This window comes from Myxocyprinus asiaticus, chromosome 40, assembly GCF_019703515.2.
Source record: "Myxocyprinus asiaticus isolate MX2 ecotype Aquarium Trade chromosome 40, UBuf_Myxa_2, whole genome shotgun sequence".
Classification (NCBI taxonomy): domain Eukaryota; kingdom Metazoa; phylum Chordata; class Actinopteri; order Cypriniformes; family Catostomidae; genus Myxocyprinus; species Myxocyprinus asiaticus.
Window position 1 is genome coordinate 20,829,968 of NC_059383.1, and position 20,526 is coordinate 20,850,493.

The 20,526-nt window shown below is 40.7% G+C and overlaps 2 protein-coding genes across 2 annotated transcripts in view; both read left to right on the forward strand.

Moving 5' to 3' along the window:
• The first annotated feature begins 1,120 nt into the window (after window positions 1–1,120).
• Window positions 1,121–10,484, forward strand: LOC127431205 (solute carrier family 23 member 1-like). Its single transcript, XM_051681524.1, is given in 17 exon segments — window positions 1,121–1,359; window positions 1,491–1,539; window positions 1,654–1,760; window positions 3,959–4,120; window positions 4,209–4,366; window positions 4,442–4,530; window positions 5,425–5,492; window positions 5,584–5,765; window positions 6,240–6,360; window positions 6,638–6,794; window positions 7,017–7,164; window positions 7,283–7,388; window positions 8,707–8,836; window positions 9,720–9,863; window positions 10,008–10,103; window positions 10,226–10,438; window positions 10,441–10,484. Coding segments are annotated over 15 exon segments (1,851 nt in total). The 5' UTR covers window positions 1,121–1,359; window positions 1,491–1,539; window positions 1,654–1,727.
• LOC127431210 (cyclin-J-like) overlaps window positions 9,819–20,526 on the forward strand; it is a 53,036-nt gene continuing 42,328 nt past the window's right edge. Inside the window, exon 1 of the mRNA XM_051681529.1 lies at window positions 9,819–9,863. The gene's annotated coding sequence lies outside the window, so the exon portion shown is untranslated. The remainder of the gene's footprint in view (window positions 9,864–20,526) is intronic.

Consider the following 20,526-nt stretch of genomic DNA (forward strand, 5'->3'; position numbering starts at 1 on the left):
TTTCCTGAATGCGGAAGTGTCCTATTCTTATCGGAAGACTGTTTTAGTTTTTTGGTCTACAGTGTTTTCACTCACATTTACATATGTGATGTTTAGAGTATTTCATTTGTAAAAATTGTGAATATAGCAAAGACCGTTTAGCTCAAGACGGAGCACTGGTATTAAAATGAATGGGAGAAATTGGAACACTCAATATGGCGGATGTAGTTAAGTCCCACCTTAAAGGTAAAAGAGCCAATCATCTTGTAGATACAGACATCGCCTGTCAGTCAATTTGAGAACGCACATGCAAATTTTGCTGGACGAGCCTGAAAATAGCATGATCTAATCTATATATCTTGCACAATTTATGATACCACTGTTGTCAGATTTAACAACTGATTTGAAATATGTTCTTTAATCTAAATCTTGACCAACCGTTTTGGAGATTACTGTATTTCCCCATTCAAGTAGATAGGAGCTGTACTTTCATGCCGTTTGAATCCATAGAAATAGCTACCTGGGTGCGTTCCAAAGATGACTGCAGAGTGGACTGACTTGCCTTGAAAGCCACTTTGATATAGCTCAGTGAAGAGGTCTTTGTTGTGATTGAAGCATGTATTTTGACCAATCAGCATCCAAGACTGGAACTGTCCATTTTTTATGATGTGTCTCAAATAAATTAACAGTCTCTTTCTCATATGATAAAATAATTTAAACTTAAATAACCTAATATTTCATGCCGAACCTGTTTTGACATGAAATGGTCTCCTAGCCTGGTTTCAGACCATGCTGGTTTTAGAGGGGTTATGGGAACTTTTCAGCAGGTCATGCTGTAGACCAGCTGGCCGACCAGCTGAGCACCAGCAAACCGGATGAAGCCAGAAGATGGGAATTTATTTAAGTTAGTTAGTTTGTTAGGTAGTAACCCCTACACGCTGCATATTCTGTCAAAGATTCCTTTCTCTAATTCACAATTTATTGAAAGACTCCTCGCCAAAGAGGCAATAATTCAGAAGTTGATGTGTAGGGCCCTCTGCTGACTGGAGCAGTGAATACAGCAGCTTCACATATCTGTCATAAAGGTGTTGACCCCTTTGAAGTCATGTGTTCATTGCATAAATATGGGTGGGTCCAAGAATACAGTGGAAAGTTTGCATCTAAGCTCTGTACTGCTTTGATTAGCAATAGATTGGCGTTCATCTACCGGATATGCTGGCGGGGTGTACATCTTACCTGATAGCTACTCTTATGATTCTTCTCCCAAAGATTTCTGTTCTGTTCATCATCTTCCAACAGTAATTATAGAGCAGTTAACATTCGCCACTGTTTGGAGTCCCATAGAATCACACGTCTTTGGGAGGAGGGGTGTTTCACCAAGTAAGCACTTTCGGCTAAGTACTTTAAATGGGTAGTTGAACCAAAAATTTAATTTGATCATTTACTCACCCTCATGTTGCAATCCATTTGACTTTCTTTCTTTCTTTCTTTTTTTTATGCAATGCAAAAAGGGATGTTAACATCTTTTGTGCTGTCATAAGGGTTTCGAACGAAATAAAGGTGTGTAACTGATAACAGAAAAGTTCGAGACGAAGGGCAGATTATTAACCTGAATAATCTGGTCCCCCTCTGTCTCTTTCTCTCCCATAAAACCAATGCTCTGTATCCTGCCAGGTCTCACATTTCACGTGGCCTCTGGGAGACAGAAGCACGGGCCCCTCAGACCCTTACACATCCTCCAAGGACCAATGAATCACACGGAAACAGCAGAGGAGCCTAAGGTAAAATAAATCCTTCAAAATTGAGGATTTCCATTGTTCTGAAAGGAAACACTCAACATGGTCACTGCAGTCATTTATCTCAAAGAAAGTAACACTTTCATGAGAAGAATTTGTTGGAACATTGAGCGTTTGTGATGGAATTTCAGTAAAATAAATCACTGTAGTGTTTTCTTTACTGCTGAGGTATGTTGTTTTTTAGGATCTGTCGCTATTCTAATGTTGAGGTTAAGGTCTCGATATGAGTGTTTTCCTAAATGAGTTTTGGCGTATATGCATCAGTGTATGACAAGAGCCAGGAGATACAGTATGTGCACTTAAATGAAAAACAGAAAATCCTAAATTGAATTATGCAAATGCAGAGCATTTACAGTTGAGATGAGACAAGACTTGCTAATTTGTCTGTGCACAAGATATTCCAGATTTACAAGAAACATGAGGTTTAATTCCTCAGAACTCTCCAAAGTCTCACCAAGTTGTTTAGGAATAATGCATGCAGAAACTATATGTATTTTTTTTCTTTGTGGGCAGTAATGAGTGGAAACAGACGTATAGATGTGTGCCATATGATGTTGCTCTTCAACAGATGGAGTCAGTGCATGATATGGATTCTCAATGCTTAAATGAGTTAAGAATGCTTTACTTACTACAGGAGTGAGTAAAGAGTTTTCTTAGACAAGTGTTTTTTTATTTTTTTTTATCAAGCTCCAGAAACCACTGAATGAAAACACAAGATTTGAAAGAATTGCAGTTTATCAAGTTTATAAAAAAGAAAAGATTAAGATACTTCCATAGGGAAAAATGTGTTGCTAAAGCCACAGCCACACTAGTCTTTTTCTAGTTTGAAAACTCTGTTTTTAGTTTCCTAATGTCATTGTTTTCCAAAGTATGCAGTAATGGAGAGCGTTTTTGAAGTGGCTTTCCAAGAGAGGATATTTCATTCAACACTTGTTCATTACAAAAAATTATTTAAGAAACTATTTTTGTTGGTGGGGCAAACATAAACAAAATAGCTGACCATGCCAAGTGATTGATATTAACTTATTATTTAGAATCGTTTTATACAAGCAATGCCATACTCACAATATTTGGTGATGAAGGGGTAGTTCGAAAATATTCATGCATAAAGACTCATTTATACAGTGTGAGATACTGAAAATAGAAAGTGTCACATTATAAAGACAATATGTTGTTGGCAAATTTAAACAGTTGGCTTTTATATTGTCATTGTACTAAAGCCAAAAGAGGTTATTTAAAATATTATCTGGAAAATATGTACTTTTTATTAAGTTGACAGCGTATTTTTTTTCATCACACTATTAGAGTAATGTTAGGTGTATACTGTATACCTGAAGAAAAATGTATTGGTATTATTATTTAAATTAATATTGAAATTTATTTGTAGATTTTAGGCACCAGAATGAAACAGTAATATTGCTGAATTGTAGTAATCCCTTTTAATTGTTTTTTTTTTTTTTTTTCTGACATTTTCCAAGGATCCCCCAGCACCCCATTGTGGCTCCCTGGTGGTCCCTCAGAACCCAGTTTTAAACCCCCTGTACTAGACTATATACACTTTGTAGTGTATACAGTTTTATGTAGTGTATTGAAAGACCTTGTAATGCTTGTTTTGGTATAAGTTAGCTCTCGTGTCAGTAAGCATTGCTACAACGTGTATAATATTTGTTTAGAATAGTAGTGGCATAACCATTCGCTCATGTTGCTTGTAATGACATAACATTACTCAGCATTATGTCAGCAAGACCTGGTTGCTTAATAATGGCTCATGATACTAATCTATTTCTCCATGTTATTGCTTTTGAAACTGGTTTAACACTTTATTGAGCACTTAACTTGTCACGTGTATCAATTAAATGTCTACCCTGCAAAAAATCAAGGGGACGTTGCTAAACTAGAATCAGCATCCATGACGACCCTAATATTGTTTTGAATTACAGCCTAACTTTGCACTTTCAATCATTCTGAGAGTTAAAAAATAGGGAAAAAATATTTGAAATATTAATGTTTGTATTATATTAGGAAAGAGATTTGATACCGTTCAAAATATCATAGACTGTACTATTTAATTCATGGTGTCAGTCCATTTATTGTCTTCCTCTTTTGCAGCTCGATACATCATATCTGGTTATATATGATTTCAGAAGTGTAAGGAGTATGTGTGTGTGTTTATTTACCATTAGCTCCCACCTTCAGATGGGTCTATGCATGCAGGGACACAAGAGGTCCATACTGACATGAAAAAGAAGCCTGAAGAGACCCAGAATCAGGTGCCAGGATTTGATATGATCTACAGAATCGAGGATGTCCCACCTTGGTATCTATGTGTGCTGCTGGGACTGCAGGTACACATACATTTTAATTTTCACCCATTCAACAATCCCATCCCTTCCAGACTTTCCCATATTTGTACAACTGCCTCTATGTCTCCAGCACTACCTGACATGCTTTAGTGGAACTATTGCTGTGCCATTCCTATTGGCTGATGCTATGTGCGTGGGACGGGATCAGTACACTGTCAGCCAATTAGTGGGCACCATCTTCACTTGTGTGGGCATCACTACTCTCATACAGACCACGTTTGGTGTCAGGTGAGTTATCCAATGTGTGTTTTTGTATGGAGCGTTTAGATTGTGCTGTTGTAATTGTTTCATTACCACGTTCAGGTTGCCTCTGTTCCAGGCGAGTGCCTTTGCCTTTCTCGTCCCTGCTGAGGCAATTCTGAGGCTTGACAGATGGAAGTGTCCTTCTGAAGGTACGTTGTTTCAAACAGTGTTAGGGGACGTACACAGTTAGACACAACAATTTGAAGCTGAATGCATTGGTTTCGAGACATGTTTTTAAAAGTTGAGGGATAGTTCACCCAAAAGTGATGTCAAAGCCGTGTTGTTTCATGTTGTTCCAAATGTATATGACTTTTTTTCTAAAGTGGAACGCAAAATGAGATGTTAGGTAGAACGATAGCCTCAGCCACTATTCACTTTTGTAGTATGGAAAAAAGATGCAATGAAAGTGAATAGTGACTGAGGCATTCTGTCCAACATCATCTTTCGTGTTCAACAGAAGGAAGTAAGTCATGTAAATAAAGGTTGTCTGTGAGTAAATTATGACAGAATTTTCATTTTTAGGCAACCTGTATAAGAGCTTCTACAGTCTAGAGAAAGTTGATGGAGCTTTTGACAAATAGAAATGTGTAAGATTTGTTTTGAGGGGGTAAAAAGAGCAGAGTGAGTTTGAAATCAAGCGGGAACATGATCAATTGGATTGGACAACTGGACCAGCATCTCTGAAATTCTCATTGGTCAACGGATGCCAATGTTCTCAACTTCTGGTGACATTTGGCAATTCCTTGCATTTTCACCACGCGTGTAGGCGTACTTGCACGCCATCTTAAAAGCCTGATGCTCATGGCACAAGGCACTGAAATGAAGCAAGATAAGCCCAAAGACATCTTTCTAAGACATACAGTATGTACATACAGTAGATCTACTACCAAAAATGGCACAAACAGTATACACTAACATATCCTGTGTGAACACCCCCTTACCGAGGTAAAGAATTCTATTGATTTTCTATTGAAAATCTGTTCACATTGTGCACATCAATCTATGTCAAAGTTAATGTTTAACGCTGGTTTTGGATTTCACAGAGGAGATTTACGGTGATTGGAGTCTTCCTCTGAACACTTCGCATGTTTGGCATCCACGAATAAGAGAGGTGCGGCCTGAACAACATCTAAACACTGAGAACCAGTTGTCATTGCCCTTCTGGTATGATGGATTTTGACCTGTGTGTCAATGTTCTGCAGATTCAGGGTGCTATCATTGTATCTAGCCTGATTGAGGTGGTCATAGGGCTGACTGGAATCCCTGGGATCCTGCTCAACTTAATTGGGCCCCTGACTGTCACCCCCACCGTGTCCCTTATCGGATTGTCTATCTTCCAGACAGCTGGAGACCATGCAGGCAGCCACTGGGGCCTCTCTCTGCTGTGAGTCCTTGTGCTCTTTAAAGACCCCATGAAATCTTTTAGCTTTGAAGCCATCTATATGCTAGTGTACTCCTAAAAGTTGACAAAATTAACCTTTTAGCATATATATATATATATATATATATGCATTTACAGCCATAAATATTGATGACTCATTTTGCACTGCATTTATTGGATTTTTGTCTAATAAAATGCATTCTAGAATGAGAATGTCCCTCCCCCTAATACTACCTGCAACCGACTAGCAAGTATAGCAAATCATGGTTCACTGCTGTGATTTAAGCTAGAGGCTATTGGCTAATTTAAAAAAGGGGTGGAGCCCTTCAATATGTCCCACCTAACTTCCTGTTTCAATAAGAAACATCAAATGGGGTCTTTAATGTGTTTCATGCTCATAATTTATCTTTTTTATTTTAATGGCCAAGGTTCCACACCTTTCTTAGAGATCTGTGTGCATGTGTTTTGTCATTTCAGATGCATCTTCCTCATTGTTTTGTTTGCTCAGCATCTGAGGAACTGGGCCTGTCCTTTCCCAGTCAACACCAGACAGAAAGGCTGTCACATCACACGTGTGCACATCTTCAAGATGTTTCCGGTACAGGCCAACATTCAAATTCACAGTTGTCAGACTAGCCAGCACCATGCCAATTACTTCAGCTCTGCATGTAGTTCTTAAGTCATCAACCATAAGCCTAAGCCATAAATCAAACTCAAGCAGAGGCGCCTAACTGATTTTTGATTACACACAGTATCTGCATTTATCAGAATTTAATTAAACATCCTGATAGGCACTTGAACAAAGTTCACTCTATATGGTTCATTGTTTGAAATGCTTACTTTTCCCTTCTAATTGATTGTCTTGCTCTCAGCAGATCATCATGGCAATCATGGTGGTATGGCTGGTTTGCTATATTCTCACCCTGACCGACGTGCTGCCAGATGATCCAAATCGATATGGCTATAAGGCTCGCACTGACTCCCATGGCGATATTATGACCCAGGCACCATGGTTTAGATTCCCCTATCCATGTACGGAACTTCCCTGCTACCCTTAACACACCCATAATTTATAATTACTTGTTTAGCAGCAAATCTCACTTGTGACTAATATCTAATCTAAAGCTTTAACTTTTTTTACTGGAAAAGAGACTAGGAATTTGATTAGAGGTAGTAATATTGGTGGATCGATGGCTGGACTGTCAGCTACTCTTCTTAATTCATATCACGTTCACGTGGTTGTGTGTGCCACAGGTCAGTGGGGACTGCCCACAGTGACGGTAGCAGGAGTGCTAGGCATGTTCAGTGCCACGCTAGCTGGTATTGTTGAGTCTATTGGAGATTATTACGCCTGCGCTCGCCTCTCTGGGGCTCCACCTCCACCTGTACATGCTATCAATAGGTAAGAACAACAGACAACAACAAACTTTGATACTGTAGGCTTTGTTCACACTGCACACGAATGTGATTTAAAATAAGGAAGATTTTATCATTGCTTTGCACCTTGTTTTCTTTCCCAGAGGGATCTTTACAGAAGGTGTGTGCTGTATCATAGCAGGGTTGCTGGGCACAGGAAATGGCTCAACGTCTTCCAGTCCTAACATAGGGGTGCTTGGCATCACAAAGGTAAGGCAGTGGGAACTCTTTGCATCTGTATAATACTAATGAACACCAGTATATTTCGAGCTACTGTAAAAGTGATGTGTCCTACTTTTGCTATCTCTGTGTGACATCTGATCAGAGTCCTCTAAGCAGTAGAGCTAATAGCAGGTGAATACAGATAGGGTCTGTTCCAAAACCTGAGCTGCCTCGCTGCTTCCTGCCTACATAGACAGCTGTCTTCTATTGCAGCTCCCTAACTAAAATGGAGCTTCTACATAGGCAGCAGATCCTTGCGTCATTCAAATATTTCTCCTCACAGGTGATGCAAGAGGAACGACAGGATACTCTAATCCAGGGGTTTCCAAATTAAAAATTACTTGCTTTTATTGTGCCATAATTGTACTAAAGCAAAATTTATTATTTAAATTTTAGATGACATATATATTTTTTATACATTTGAGAGTGTATATTTTCTCTATTATAGTCATTTAAAATGTTTAAACTTTTTCAATTCAATTGAAATATATTTGTTTATCACTTTCACAATAAAGGTTTCAAAGTGGCTATAAAGAGAATAGTGAAGTACAACCCTTATTTCTTACACATACGATTTGTTTTCATAATATATGAAATTATATGCAGATTTGTTTTTATTTATTATGGATTTAAACTATGGCTGGCAATAGAATAAAATAATCATGATTAATTGCATGGTTAAATGAAATAGTAATAATTTCCAATAATGTCAACATTTTTTACATTTATACTTTTTTTTTCTTTCTTTTTTTTTTTTTTAGCACCCCCTTGAGGCCCCCTGGGGTTTCTTGGACCCCATTTTGAAAACCCCTGCTCTTATTAGCATAAATGTACACAGCACACATACATTTTGGTTAAAAGAGTCAGTTTTAAACTATTTTTTATAAATACCTTTCAGTAGTAAATAGATAAGTGTAATCAAAATTTCTCTTGCTTTATCCACCACATAGGATTTAGTTTTCCACTGAGCTCATCACAGTGTATTATGGGTCACCTACACAGGGAAGGATACATACAGTGCCACCTAAGAATTTGGCCAGAATTAGGTATCTTAGGATGCATCAAAATTAAGATGCCTTTTGGAACAGCCTTCGCGTCGGGAGCGCACCTATGATGGAGGCATCTCACTTGGTTTTGGAACAGGCCCATAGACTATCCATAAGTCTGCTTCACCTGTTGTCTCCTCAGTTGCTCTGTTTTCAGTTTCATCGTTCACTTTGTAAATGTACATTGTTATTTTGTGTTGAATGACAAGCAGTGGTTTCTGGCAATGATCATGAAACTCTGGTATTGGTTCCTTGTACAGGTAGGAAGTAGGAGGGTGATACAGTATGGGGCAGGAATAATGTTTTTGTTGGGAACCATTGGGAAGTTTACTGCTCTCTTTGCCTCCTTGCCTGATCCTGTCCTTGGAGGGATGTTCTGCACCTTGTTTGGTAAGAAGCTCAGTTGGAGTCCTGTATGTTTGCTCAGGTGTTAAGCTTTGTCCACAGGGTGTCAGTCAAGAGCCCAGAAACTGTAGGCCTACCCTTTAGATTTTACATAGAAGTGATGTCTATGCAGTCTGTATACTGTATTAGATCTCAGAAATTAGACTAGATACTGTATCAAGAATTCGTTTTTCAAACATTTTGTTGTTGACTGGTCCATATTTTAGTAGGTCTATTTATTTTGTGTACCTTTAAAGGAATAGTTCACCCAAAAATGAATCTTTTCTCATCATTTACTCACCCTTCTGCTATCCCACATGTGAATGACTTTCATCTGCTGAACTCAAATTTAGATTTTTAGAAGAACTTCTCAGCTCTTTTGGTTCATATAATGCAAGTGAATGGTTGCCAAAATTTTTTAGCTCCAAAAATCATAAACTGTAAGTCTGCATAAAAGTAATCCATACAATTCCAGTGAATAAATCAGTGTCTTCAGAAGTGGAAACAGATTACATTCACATTCTTCTTCTTGTGTTTTTGCTGATTTACATACAATTTCAAGCAAAAAAGGGCTTACATTTAAATTGATTTGTTTCTCACCCACACCTTTCATATCACTTCTGGAAATATGGATTAAAACACTGGAGTCATATGGATTACTTTTATGATGCCTTTATGTGCTTTTTGGAGCGTCAAAATTTTGGCACCCATTCACTTGCATTGTATGGACCTACAGAGCTGAAATATTCTTCTAAAAATCATAATTTGTGTTCTGCAGAAGAAAGTCAAACAGATCTGAGATGGCATGATGGCGAGTAAATGATGAGAGAATTAAAATTTTGGGGTGAACTATCCCTTTAATTTGCTGTCTGTGTTGGTTTGTCAACAGGCATGATCACAGCTGTTGGGTTATCAAACCTACAGAATGTAGACCTAAACTCCTCCAGAAATCTTTTTGTGCTGGGTTTCTCCATGTTTTCTGGCCTCATGTTGCCTAATTACCTGGACACTCATCCAGGCAGCATCAAAACAGGTAAATGTATTGAGAGTGTATCATTGTTTAGCCTGAAAGGTTTTGATTTATTTTTGTTTGCTTAAAATATTGGTCATTTAAGAAAGCTGCAGCTATAGTCCCCAAAACTGTAAATAGACTGGTTATTTTGAATGATTTTAACAGGTGTGGTTGAGCTAGATCAAATCGTCACAGTGCTCCTGACAACAGAGATGTTTGTAGGGGGATTCATAGCGTTTGTACTGGATAACACAATCCCAGGTATGCATCAGTCAGGCTCTCGATATACAAATACGTTGGATAAATGTTAAACAAAAGAAGTGTAAACTCCCAAACAGCCATCCCTGTTGTTCCACATCACCATGTGTACATTGTGCCTATAGGCTCCAGAAAAGAGCGAGGTTTGATTGAATGGGCAGATGAGAGTTCTTCTGGAGCAGATACAGTGACATCAGAAACATATGACTTTCCAGTGGGGATGGGACTGGTTCGGAAGGTGGGCTGGCTGCGTTACTTGCCCATCTGTCCCACTTTCCAAGGCTTTAGGTCATCACGGCCCAAGTATAAGGAGGAGGAGGATGATTTGATAATGAAGGTGTTGTGATGGATGCTCCAGTTGAAATGGCCTGCACTAAAGTGTAGCTGTGGCATTGGGGGCATGGTCATGTGTCGGTTTGCGGGAGAGGGAGTGCGGTAAGGCTCGTCAACTGGCTCATAATTATCTCTAACACCTGTCTCTCATTATAGTGATGGCGGAGGGAGACTTAAAAGGCACGCCAGAGCATCAGAGAGAGAGAGAGTGACCGACAAGTCCAAAGACAGCCACGAATGTTGTTGTTTATTATTTAATCTGTTTTGACAGTTACCGTTGATTGTGTGTGTGAAGCTAAGAATTAAAAGACTGACCTTGAATCTGCTTCGCTGCCTCCTGGGAATGCCGCCATGTAGTCCTCTGCCAACTGGACGGCTCCCTCCAACGATGCCAGGTGGTGGCACTGGACCCACTCGGACATGCCTCGGGGAAGTTGGGAGATGAACTGCTCCAGTACCACCAGATCGACCACTTCCCCGATGCCGCAGTTTCCCCCCACCCAAGCTCAACGAGCGGAAGAGTTGCCAACTCTGCTCCGGTGTCCGACCGACCCGTTGCTGGATGGCCTTCTTCAGGTGACTGTAGTCCAGAAGGCTGGCGGCGGGGAGTTGTTGTGCCGCCAGCTGCGCCTCCCCGGAGAGCAGGGGCAACAGGCGGGCCGCCCACTGATCGGGAGGCCACCTCCTAACCTCCACGTTTTTTTCCAAAGAGGTCGAGGAAGGCCTCCGGATCGTCGTTTGGCCCCATTTTCGTGAAGGCCACCAGTGGGACGGGCTCCGAGGAGGTCGCAGTGCCAGCCCCCTCCCTGGCGATCAAGCTCCGGAGCACCTGCCAGTCCTCCGCTTGTGCCTGGAGCAGGACTTGAAACCGTTGTTCCTGCTCCCGGCGTACTTCCATGAGGGCATGGTGTTGCGACTGCTGGATGCTGGTGAGGGTCTTGAAGACTTCGCCCAGCGGTGAGGACTCCATAACAGCGCTCTCCTCCAAAGCCAGGTTCTCGGCACCACTGTAACAAGTTCTTAGTTCGGGCAAATGGAGGAGTCAGGAGACAGTGAAGCAGATTCAAGGTCAGTCTTTTAATTCTTAGCTTCACACACACACACAATCGACGGTAACCGTCGAAACAGATTAAATAATAAACAACAACATTCGTGGTTGTCTCTGGACTTGTCGGTCGGTCGGTCACTCTCTCTCTCTCTCTCTCTCTCGCTCTCTCTCTCTCTCTCTCTCTCTCTCTATCTGATGCTCTGGTGTGCCTTTTAAGTCTCCCTCTGCCATCACTATAATGAGAGACAGGTGTTAGAGATAATTATGAGCCAGGTGACAAGCCTTACCGCTCTCCCTCTCCCGCAGACCGACACATGACCACGCCCCCCATGCCACAGTAGCCATATTCCTTTATTAGACTGCGTTTAATGCACCATACTTGTGTGCAACTGCACCAATTCTTTTTTTATATAAATATGTTTCTTTAGTATTGCATCTAAAGCACAGGATAATAAAATGCTCCATATAAGTATGGGTGCATACGTTTTAACTAATACTTGGATGAACAGTTTGAGGATGAAAGATTGCTGTTTTTTTAACATACAACCAAATGTGAAAGTTGTTTTGATACTAAAGCATTAGTTGTTTTATTGAAATGACCCAAAAATAATGCCCTAAGAGTGTCACAGATAAAAACAAACAAGTGCTTAAGTTATTTTGTATTAAAATATAACTTTACATCAACTCTCATATATCTGGAATCTACAAAGACTACAAAAACATTTGTTCATTTTTCACACCTTCACGATTTACAACAACAAACTGTAATGCGGTGTGAACCATGGGACCTGTATTAAGTATTTTTTACAATGGTTTTGATGCCATGGTTTACTGCAGTGTTTGGTCTAATGCTGTATTGATTTAGCATCTTGCCTGAGGATCTGCCCTGTTTAATTTTTTTTATTGATTTGAAGGAAATGTCTATAGATTTTCATGTCTTCAATGTTATAGTCACTTCACATTTGACACCAGAACATTCATCTCTCACATAATTCAGTTCAGATCCAGAATTTTCTGATTAAAAATATCACTTGGGACACTAACATCCATGTTATTATGTTTGTTAAATTGAAAAACGAAAGTGTTATCGTGAAGTAGGTTAGGTAAGTTTACTGTATAAGACATAGATTACATTTGAGCCATGATTAAACTCAACCTGACATTGGTAAATATTTAGAATTCACGATAATAAAATTGTGACTTTTGTCAAAAATGCTAAACCTGCTGAAGACTCAAGTCCCTTGGTAAGTCTCAATAGCCCAACAAGAGATGATTTGAGCCTTTCTCCCATTAAAACCCCTGCTCTGTTTGTGTAACTTGTATGTGTGAATGCATATGCATCTTGCAACATTTCAACAGATATAAACGGTCTCACCCATGTCAGTTGCCAAGTCCAGAGGTAGGCTTTATGAAATAAGGAGTGCTGAATGCAGTAGTAATAAAATACCCTTTCAGCTTTAATGCCGATAGGCCAGGGTAGCAGATGGTCGACATGTTTCACTCATTCAGAAGCTTATAAATCGCTCTGATCCAGCACTTAAGAGGCACAGGGTAATCTGATCCGTGGGCATGAGTTAATATCTTCTACAGTCTCCCATCAGGTTTCATGGTCCTGGTGGTGGGAGCACCTGAGGATGTGACTGCACGCAAGGTAAACATTGTGGGGTTTACATGGGTGGTATGTGAAGAGAGGCAAAGGGTATGGCACAGGGTGTGGGCAGAACAGCACTGGGTAGTGTCTGCTGTGGCAATAGAACCTCAACATATTGGCACGTTTCTGGATCAAACATCATCTTGCGCTGTGGCAGCTCAGGCATGTCCACATAGAAACAGTGGCCAGTTTCCGGGTCTAGCAACAGGTGCCGAGGGGTTTGTCCTGCGACTACACTTCCTCCTGCTTCTGGATACAAAACACCTGCACCCCCAAGCCTGGCCTCTGCACTTAATGGAGCAACAAAGATTGTGTTGTGTTGGCTTTCTGGAGAAGGTATTTTCAGCCCTGTCTCTTCATTCTCAGCTTGATTTGTTGAGCCATCTGTTGGGCATGGTTGGACAAGCATTTTTCCATCCTCCGAGAGAGATCTCAATAGGGGGATATGACTTTTTGATGTAGGGGGCTGGTTATAATGGGGTGTTTGAAACAAGACAGGCCCTTGAACATAACCATGAATGGCTCCAATATGATGAGAGATTGCCTGGTAGCCCAGCAAATTGGCATTGTAATAAAATGAAGGAACCATTGTTGTAGAAGCAACTGTTAGGACACAAGCAGACAGAGGCCCAACTAAACTCTGTGACCTGGGAGGCAGACACAGGGTCTGATCATCACTGATTATCTTGTCATGTTCCTGTTGCTCAGAGCTGACTGTAGGTGAATAATATTGCAGTGCTACTTGAAGACCACGTAATGCAGCAGTCTGTTGATCCTTGTTAGAGCTAATGGTTGTCTCGTGTTCTGCCTTGTTCAACTCTCCTTTTGATGCCACTTTAGTAGAGGGTCCCTCTCTAGTTTGTATTGCCAGGTCTGTCCTGTTTATTGGTTTCAAGTTTATATCACTACCTAGAACATCAGCTTTACTAATGCCAATATGGCTTTCTGGTGTCTCTGTGGGATTTGACGTGGCACAACTGTTTGCTTTGGTTACACTAATTGGACTGACCTTTGTTAATCCAATGGTATGACTTTTGTCATTTGATTCCACAGGAGGCATTGCCTTAGTTGAGCATCCTCTGGGTGCAGATTGATGAGAGGCTAGTTCTCGCATTCTGTCCATTTTAAGAGGTGGAGTGACCTTCCACACCTGGTGCTTTTCATCTTGTCTATATCCCTTTCCCTTCCCTTCACCCTTGCTTTTGCTTTGATTGTGTATTGATGGCTGAAAAAAAGGAACTGTCCCATCCAATCCAGTGGTTGATTCTCTTGGGCCCTTGAAGGACAGGTTATATGTTTTTTTCACAAGACTCCTCATGTCTCTTACTACATGAACAGGGGCCTAGGTTTTCAGTTTCCCTTGGCTTTGCATTCTCAGGCTTGAAAACTGTCCTTGTGGCTTGACTTCCTCTCTGTCACTCTCCGGCACCTTCCCAACCCCACCCTCATCAACTTGGGGGATTGTATTATCCACTGCATTTGCTTTCAAATCAGAGATTTGGAAGGAAATGTTTGTAGGACTAAGTGTACTTTCTTTCCTGCCACCCTGTTGCTCCTGCTTTTCCAATGCTCTGGTTAGGGTTTGAGTCAGGGGTTGGGGTTGTTGTTTATACATTCTCTGCCCCGTGAGGCATTCTTCAGGTGCGGTTTTAACAAAGGCCTGTGTGCTGATGGCTACATTTGTTGCTGTACTTAAATTCCTTGCTCTGCCCTTTGCTGAGTCACAAGATAGCTTTGCTCCAGGGCTGAGGTTAGGGAGCCGCACTGCCTCCTCTCTAGGGATCTGCTTCTCTGCTTTCTCATTCTCTGAAGAGGCAGTTATTTCAGTGCCACTGCCTTGAACTTCAGACCAGCCAATTCTGCTTAACAGAGGGTTGAAGCTATGTTTGCTTAACGGTTTCGAATGTGTTTTGGAGTTAACACTGCTATGCTTGTGCATAGAGCTGCACTCTGTTTGGGCCTTACTTTTGAGAGGACCACTCTGGGAAAAAGTACTTTGATTCGGTTTGCTAGTTTCAGCATATACATCCTTGCCAGACAAAAACAAGCAATCATCAGTGGTACTTCTGTTATTCACTTTGATGGAAGCAAAATCCTTATCAGAAACATCCATGGTGCAAAGATTTTGTTCATGTTGCATCTTTTTGGATAGGACACTTGTTATGATGCAGGAAGCCATTTTGGTTTTGCTGGATGTTTCATCCAGGGAAAACGACTTCTGAAGTTTTTGCTTTTGTTCGGCCTGGACTGACCTTTGATCAGCCACATGCGACTCTTGGTGAAACGCTGCAGGGGTGCTATGCTGCCGCTGAAATATGTCCCGAGAAAGGGAAGGTGTGTTTGAAACCTGAAGTGTTTCGTTGTTGTTTTCATTTACATGCGACTCAGTTGTGTCCCGTCTCTTCAGCTGGATTTGTCTTTTCGGAACAGTCTTTAAGCCTCGGTTTATTTCTTCTGTGGTTTCCAAAGCCACGTCAATGCACTCAAAGCTGCTGGATTCTGAGCAAGCAGATGTGTTTTGAGTGTTCTGCATTTTGAAAGAAAGAACATCTTCAGTCCAGTTGTTGTGGCTTCCGTCAGTAGAGTGCTGACTTGAGGGCCTGCAGCTTAAACTGAAAACATGCAAGTAATCAGTTTCAGAACTAGAAGATCTTACCTGGGCCAGGTTAACAAGGCCCCTAACCTCACTATTGGCATCAGCAAGCTTTGTTCCCATGCTGGTTGTTCCTCCTGTAGTGTGGCAGGGTTGTGTGGGAGAGTGGTCTGGACTGCCAGACACTTTGCCGGCTCTGCCTTTTCAACCTCTGTGTATCAGCAAGGCTCTATAGCTGGTGTTGGTGCCTAGTTGCGGGGACACGCTCTGAATAACAGTGTGGCGGGATTCTTGACTCCTGCTTGCTGGCTGTGGGTGTTGAGATGCAGTTTGCAGATGCTTTTCTATTTCTAGACCTGAGTGACAGCTCAGCCTGCTTCTTTCTCCAACTCACCGCTCTACCCTGACCCTCCCCCTTTTTCTCCATATGACCCAGAATATGCCTGCCTCTTTCAAGCCTGCATTCAGCCCTGAGTGCACTCAGTCCTTCTCTGGTTCTTTGCTTTTGTGTTGAGTGGTCCTCTTTTGGCTCTCTGCCACCATCCTCCTGTTTTCCCTTGCTGTATTGATTTCTCTCAAGCGTAATCAAAATAGTGTTGGAAGTGAATCTGGGTTCTGAGGAGCTATGCTCCTCAGCGGTTCTAATGTTAGTGTGAAACACAGCCCCACTGACTCTGAAATTATCTCTTGGTCTTACTGATGAACACCTTGAATAAAAGGCTCTGTAGAGAGAGCATGTGTCTTGTCCTCTAGCTTCACTGTACTCACTCAAAAAGCAGTGTAGTAGGAGCTTGCTGAGTCATCCATGAAATCATCAGCCTTCTCTAGGTCACTATCCCCTTCATCTCTTTGTTTGAGAGTCTGGCTGGCTCTTTTTGATATTGATGGAGAAGACTTAGTCTTTTTTTTTTTTAAATGTCACTTGAAAATTTTTCTTTCTATGCAGTCTAACAACCTCAGATGCAATAATACTGTAAGTTTTGGACAGCTGTTGTGAATGTGATGTGCAGGTCTGTTGCAAGTTCAGAAATGTTTATGATTCAGAGATTGAGATGTTCCATCAAGCCCAACAATGAAACATCAGGTAATCTAGCTGCCTCTTCTGAGCTCTTGTCTAGAGAAAACAATAGGAATAAAGATCAGCATTTTTAGACACTTAACATTTTACAGAAAAAAATATGTATATTCATATACATTTGGCCATTTTATAAATTAGGTACAATTTTATTATAAAACCATTTTTATTTATACTTTTTTTTATTATTGTTTAGATATACTGTGGACATATTAAACTCATCATTGGCACAACCTTATTTAAAAAATATTGATTCAAATCATGCATTTATTTATTTTTTTTCAATTTGGAACGCCCAATTCCCACTACTTAGTAGGTCCTCGTGGTGGCGCGGTTACTCACCTCAAACCGGGTGGTGGAGGACAAGTCCCATTTGCCTCCGCTTCTGAGACCGTCAATCCACGCATCTTATCATGTGGCTCGTTGTGCATGACACCGTGGAGACTCCGCATGTGGAGGCTCATGCTACTCTCCGTGATCCACGCACAACTTACCATGCGCCCCACTGAGAGCGAGAACTACTAATTGTGACCACAAGGAGGTTACCTCATGTGACCCTACCCTCCCTAGCAACCGGGCCAATTTGGTTGCTTAGGAGACCTGTCTGGAGTTACTCAGCACACCATGGATTCGAACTCGCGACTCCAGGGGTGGTAGTCAGAGTCAATACTCGCTGAGCTACCCAGGCCCCCTCGAATCATGCATTTGACTCAGTTAAAATGAGTTAGGATGAAACAGGTTTCAGCTATCTGAGACAGCTACTGATCCAGTGTATGAGGCTGTCCCACCCCCAATGCCAGTGCAAAAGCCCTCTCACCTGATGGAAGTCACCCACCTATAACAAGTCTTCTCCCTTTTGTTGAAATTCCTAACCCTGGATGGAAAAAGAAAAATCAATGAATTATTCAGTGAAGTTTATGAATAAATATACCATATATCTATAAAAACAAATTTGCCTAAAGTGCCTATTAGAAAGTATCCTAAGCTAGGGAATTCAGAGGAGATAAATCAGACCTCGTTTTTTGGCCGCTGTGGTCTGGATCGGGATATGTGGTCCAGGCCCAGTAGCAGCTAAGGTAGTGGTGTGGCAGTAAATCTTGACAGCAGGTGCTGGTCTGGCTGTGCTGGAGCGTTCCCTCTGGATTCTGACTAACACACGGCCAGCTAAATTTAGTTCCCCAGGCCCCATAACACTATCATCTGGGAAATGGAGCTGAAGTCTTGTTGGGTAAACTGTGGTAAGTTTCAGACCTTAAAATGGCCACTGCATATAGTATGGTCACACTGGTTGTGCTGGAATAATTTGATAGTGGAAATTATTAATTTCTCACAAGTAGACACTAAAAGTTTCACTTTCACATCTACTGTAACTTAAATCACAAGTTGCTAAATTATGACACATGCTCTCTGTTGCTGATGCCGAAAAACTAATTAATGCGTTCATAACCTCAAGACTAGATTATTGTAATATATTACTGGGAGGATGTCCAGCAAGATGTATAAATAAACTTCAATTGGTTTAAAATGCAGCAGCCAGAGTGCTGACTAGAACCAAGAAATATGATCATATTAGTCCCATTTTATTGTCATTACATTAGAATTCTGTTAACTACGTACAAAGCTTTGAATGGTCTAGCTCCGCAATACTTAAGTGACCTTCTTTCACGCTATAATCCATCACATTCATTACGATCGCAAAATTCTGGCCTGTTAATAGTTCCTAGAATATCAAGATCCACAAAAGGAGGTATTTTCATATTTGGCTCCCAAACTATGGAATAGTCTCCCTAACTCAACCTCAGGACTCCTATCCTGAGGTCACCAGAACCAGTTGGATCCAGCTCCATTCCTGCTTTGTGTTGGACTCCACTGCTACGTGTCTCTGAGTGATGACGACTAAATGCAGCCGGTGCCAGCCAAACATCACTTCAGTCTATTACGATGGACTTCAGAGGATGAACTGATGCCAACTCCAACCGTAAGACATGGGATACTTCATATGCCATTGCCTGAACCTTGGATTTAGGATAGACCTCACCGAAATTACCGGCCGGATGAACTGCGATGCACCTCACTGATCTCTGCCTGCATCACCTTGGTCTAATGATGGACTACACTCTTGAAATGGAATGCCTAGACTATCAATTAATTGCAAACAAAAGCCTTCATCAGCCAACTAACAAAGGACAATTGCATCTATGTGAACTTCTGCAGTTAATCCAGGATGGACTTCAAAGACATTAGTCATTAATCTTACAGTTCTTACAAAATCTTTGTTTAAACACTGACCCTTAACACTTACTTAGTTTAATCATTTTAAACCATGACTTGCACTATACATAATTAAGTAATATTGGCATTATATTCATGCTGTTAGCCAGAGGGGAACTGGCCCCCACAGTGAGCCTGGTTTCACCCAAGGTTATTTTTCTCCATTAACCAACATCTTATGGAGTTTTGTGTTCCTTGCCACAGTCACCTTCGGCTTGCTCACTGGGTTTCTAAATACAATTATTATCTAATTACTTATTTTTAAACACAATTCACAATCGTATTTTATCAAACTACAGAATGATGACTGTTAATGCATGATCTTCTGTAAAGCCGCTTTGAAACGATGTGTGTTGTGAAAGGCGCTATACAAATAAAAATGATGACTTTTATGAGATGTACATTAATGCAAATTTCATTTTGATGTAAAATTTAGTTGTGTCAGAATAGTTAAGCAATTGGTAACACAACTATGGCAGGAAGCACTTACTGTATGTTCTTTGAAAGCAGATGTGCATTTCCTCTCTGAAGTGCTTGTTGTGTGTTGCCAGCCAGCTCTGGGACTTTCGCTGAATTGGACACGACTGTGTAGGGCATGACAGCTATGGCATTTGACCCACTTGGTCTTGGCTGTGCCTAATGGTTTAATGACATGATATAGTGGGCAGCACCGAATACAATACTTCTTCATTTTACACCAGTGGTACTCCAAAAGATTCTCATGTGCATGATAACACATACATCAATCCTGAGGGGATCACTGACACTGTGGTGTTAAGTTGTGAGAAGTGTATAGCATTACATAGGGTTAGGAGCATTAGCCAACAACATAACCTCCATATTAGCATTTCAACCAGTAACTATGGTAAAATATTTATTCAATTTATTTTTAGCACCTTCCTTCATACTTTTATAGGCTGTTAACAAAAGATAAATAATAGGACTGAAAACTTCCACAAAAAGATTTTCCTCACACAATAGGCTTACCGTGGTAATAGCCAAATTGCCACACTCTGATAGCACATGCATCACCCAGACGCCTTTTTGATGTGTGTGTTTACATTTAGAACTTGGAAGACATATTTTTTACTTTGCTCATCTGCAATACGTCTATAAGATGTACATCAAAAATTATGTCTCGGATGTCAATAAGATATTCAGCAGATGTCTTTGAGATGTTAATGATTTAGAATGTTTGTGAATCTGATCTTTTTAAGATGTTTAGCAGATTTTAATTAGAATGTGATGCTTTCCCGATGAAAAGATCTAAAACAGATATCTCAGAGATGTATGTGTGCTATCAAGTATCCAAAGGTTTACTGTAATAACAATAAATTCAGTATGGTATTTTGCCAGAAACTAGGGTTACCATTTGTTAAGAGTTTATGATTAATCTTAATAAAATAAAGGATTCTATATATACAAAAAATAAAAAAATAAAAAATAGAACTTCGT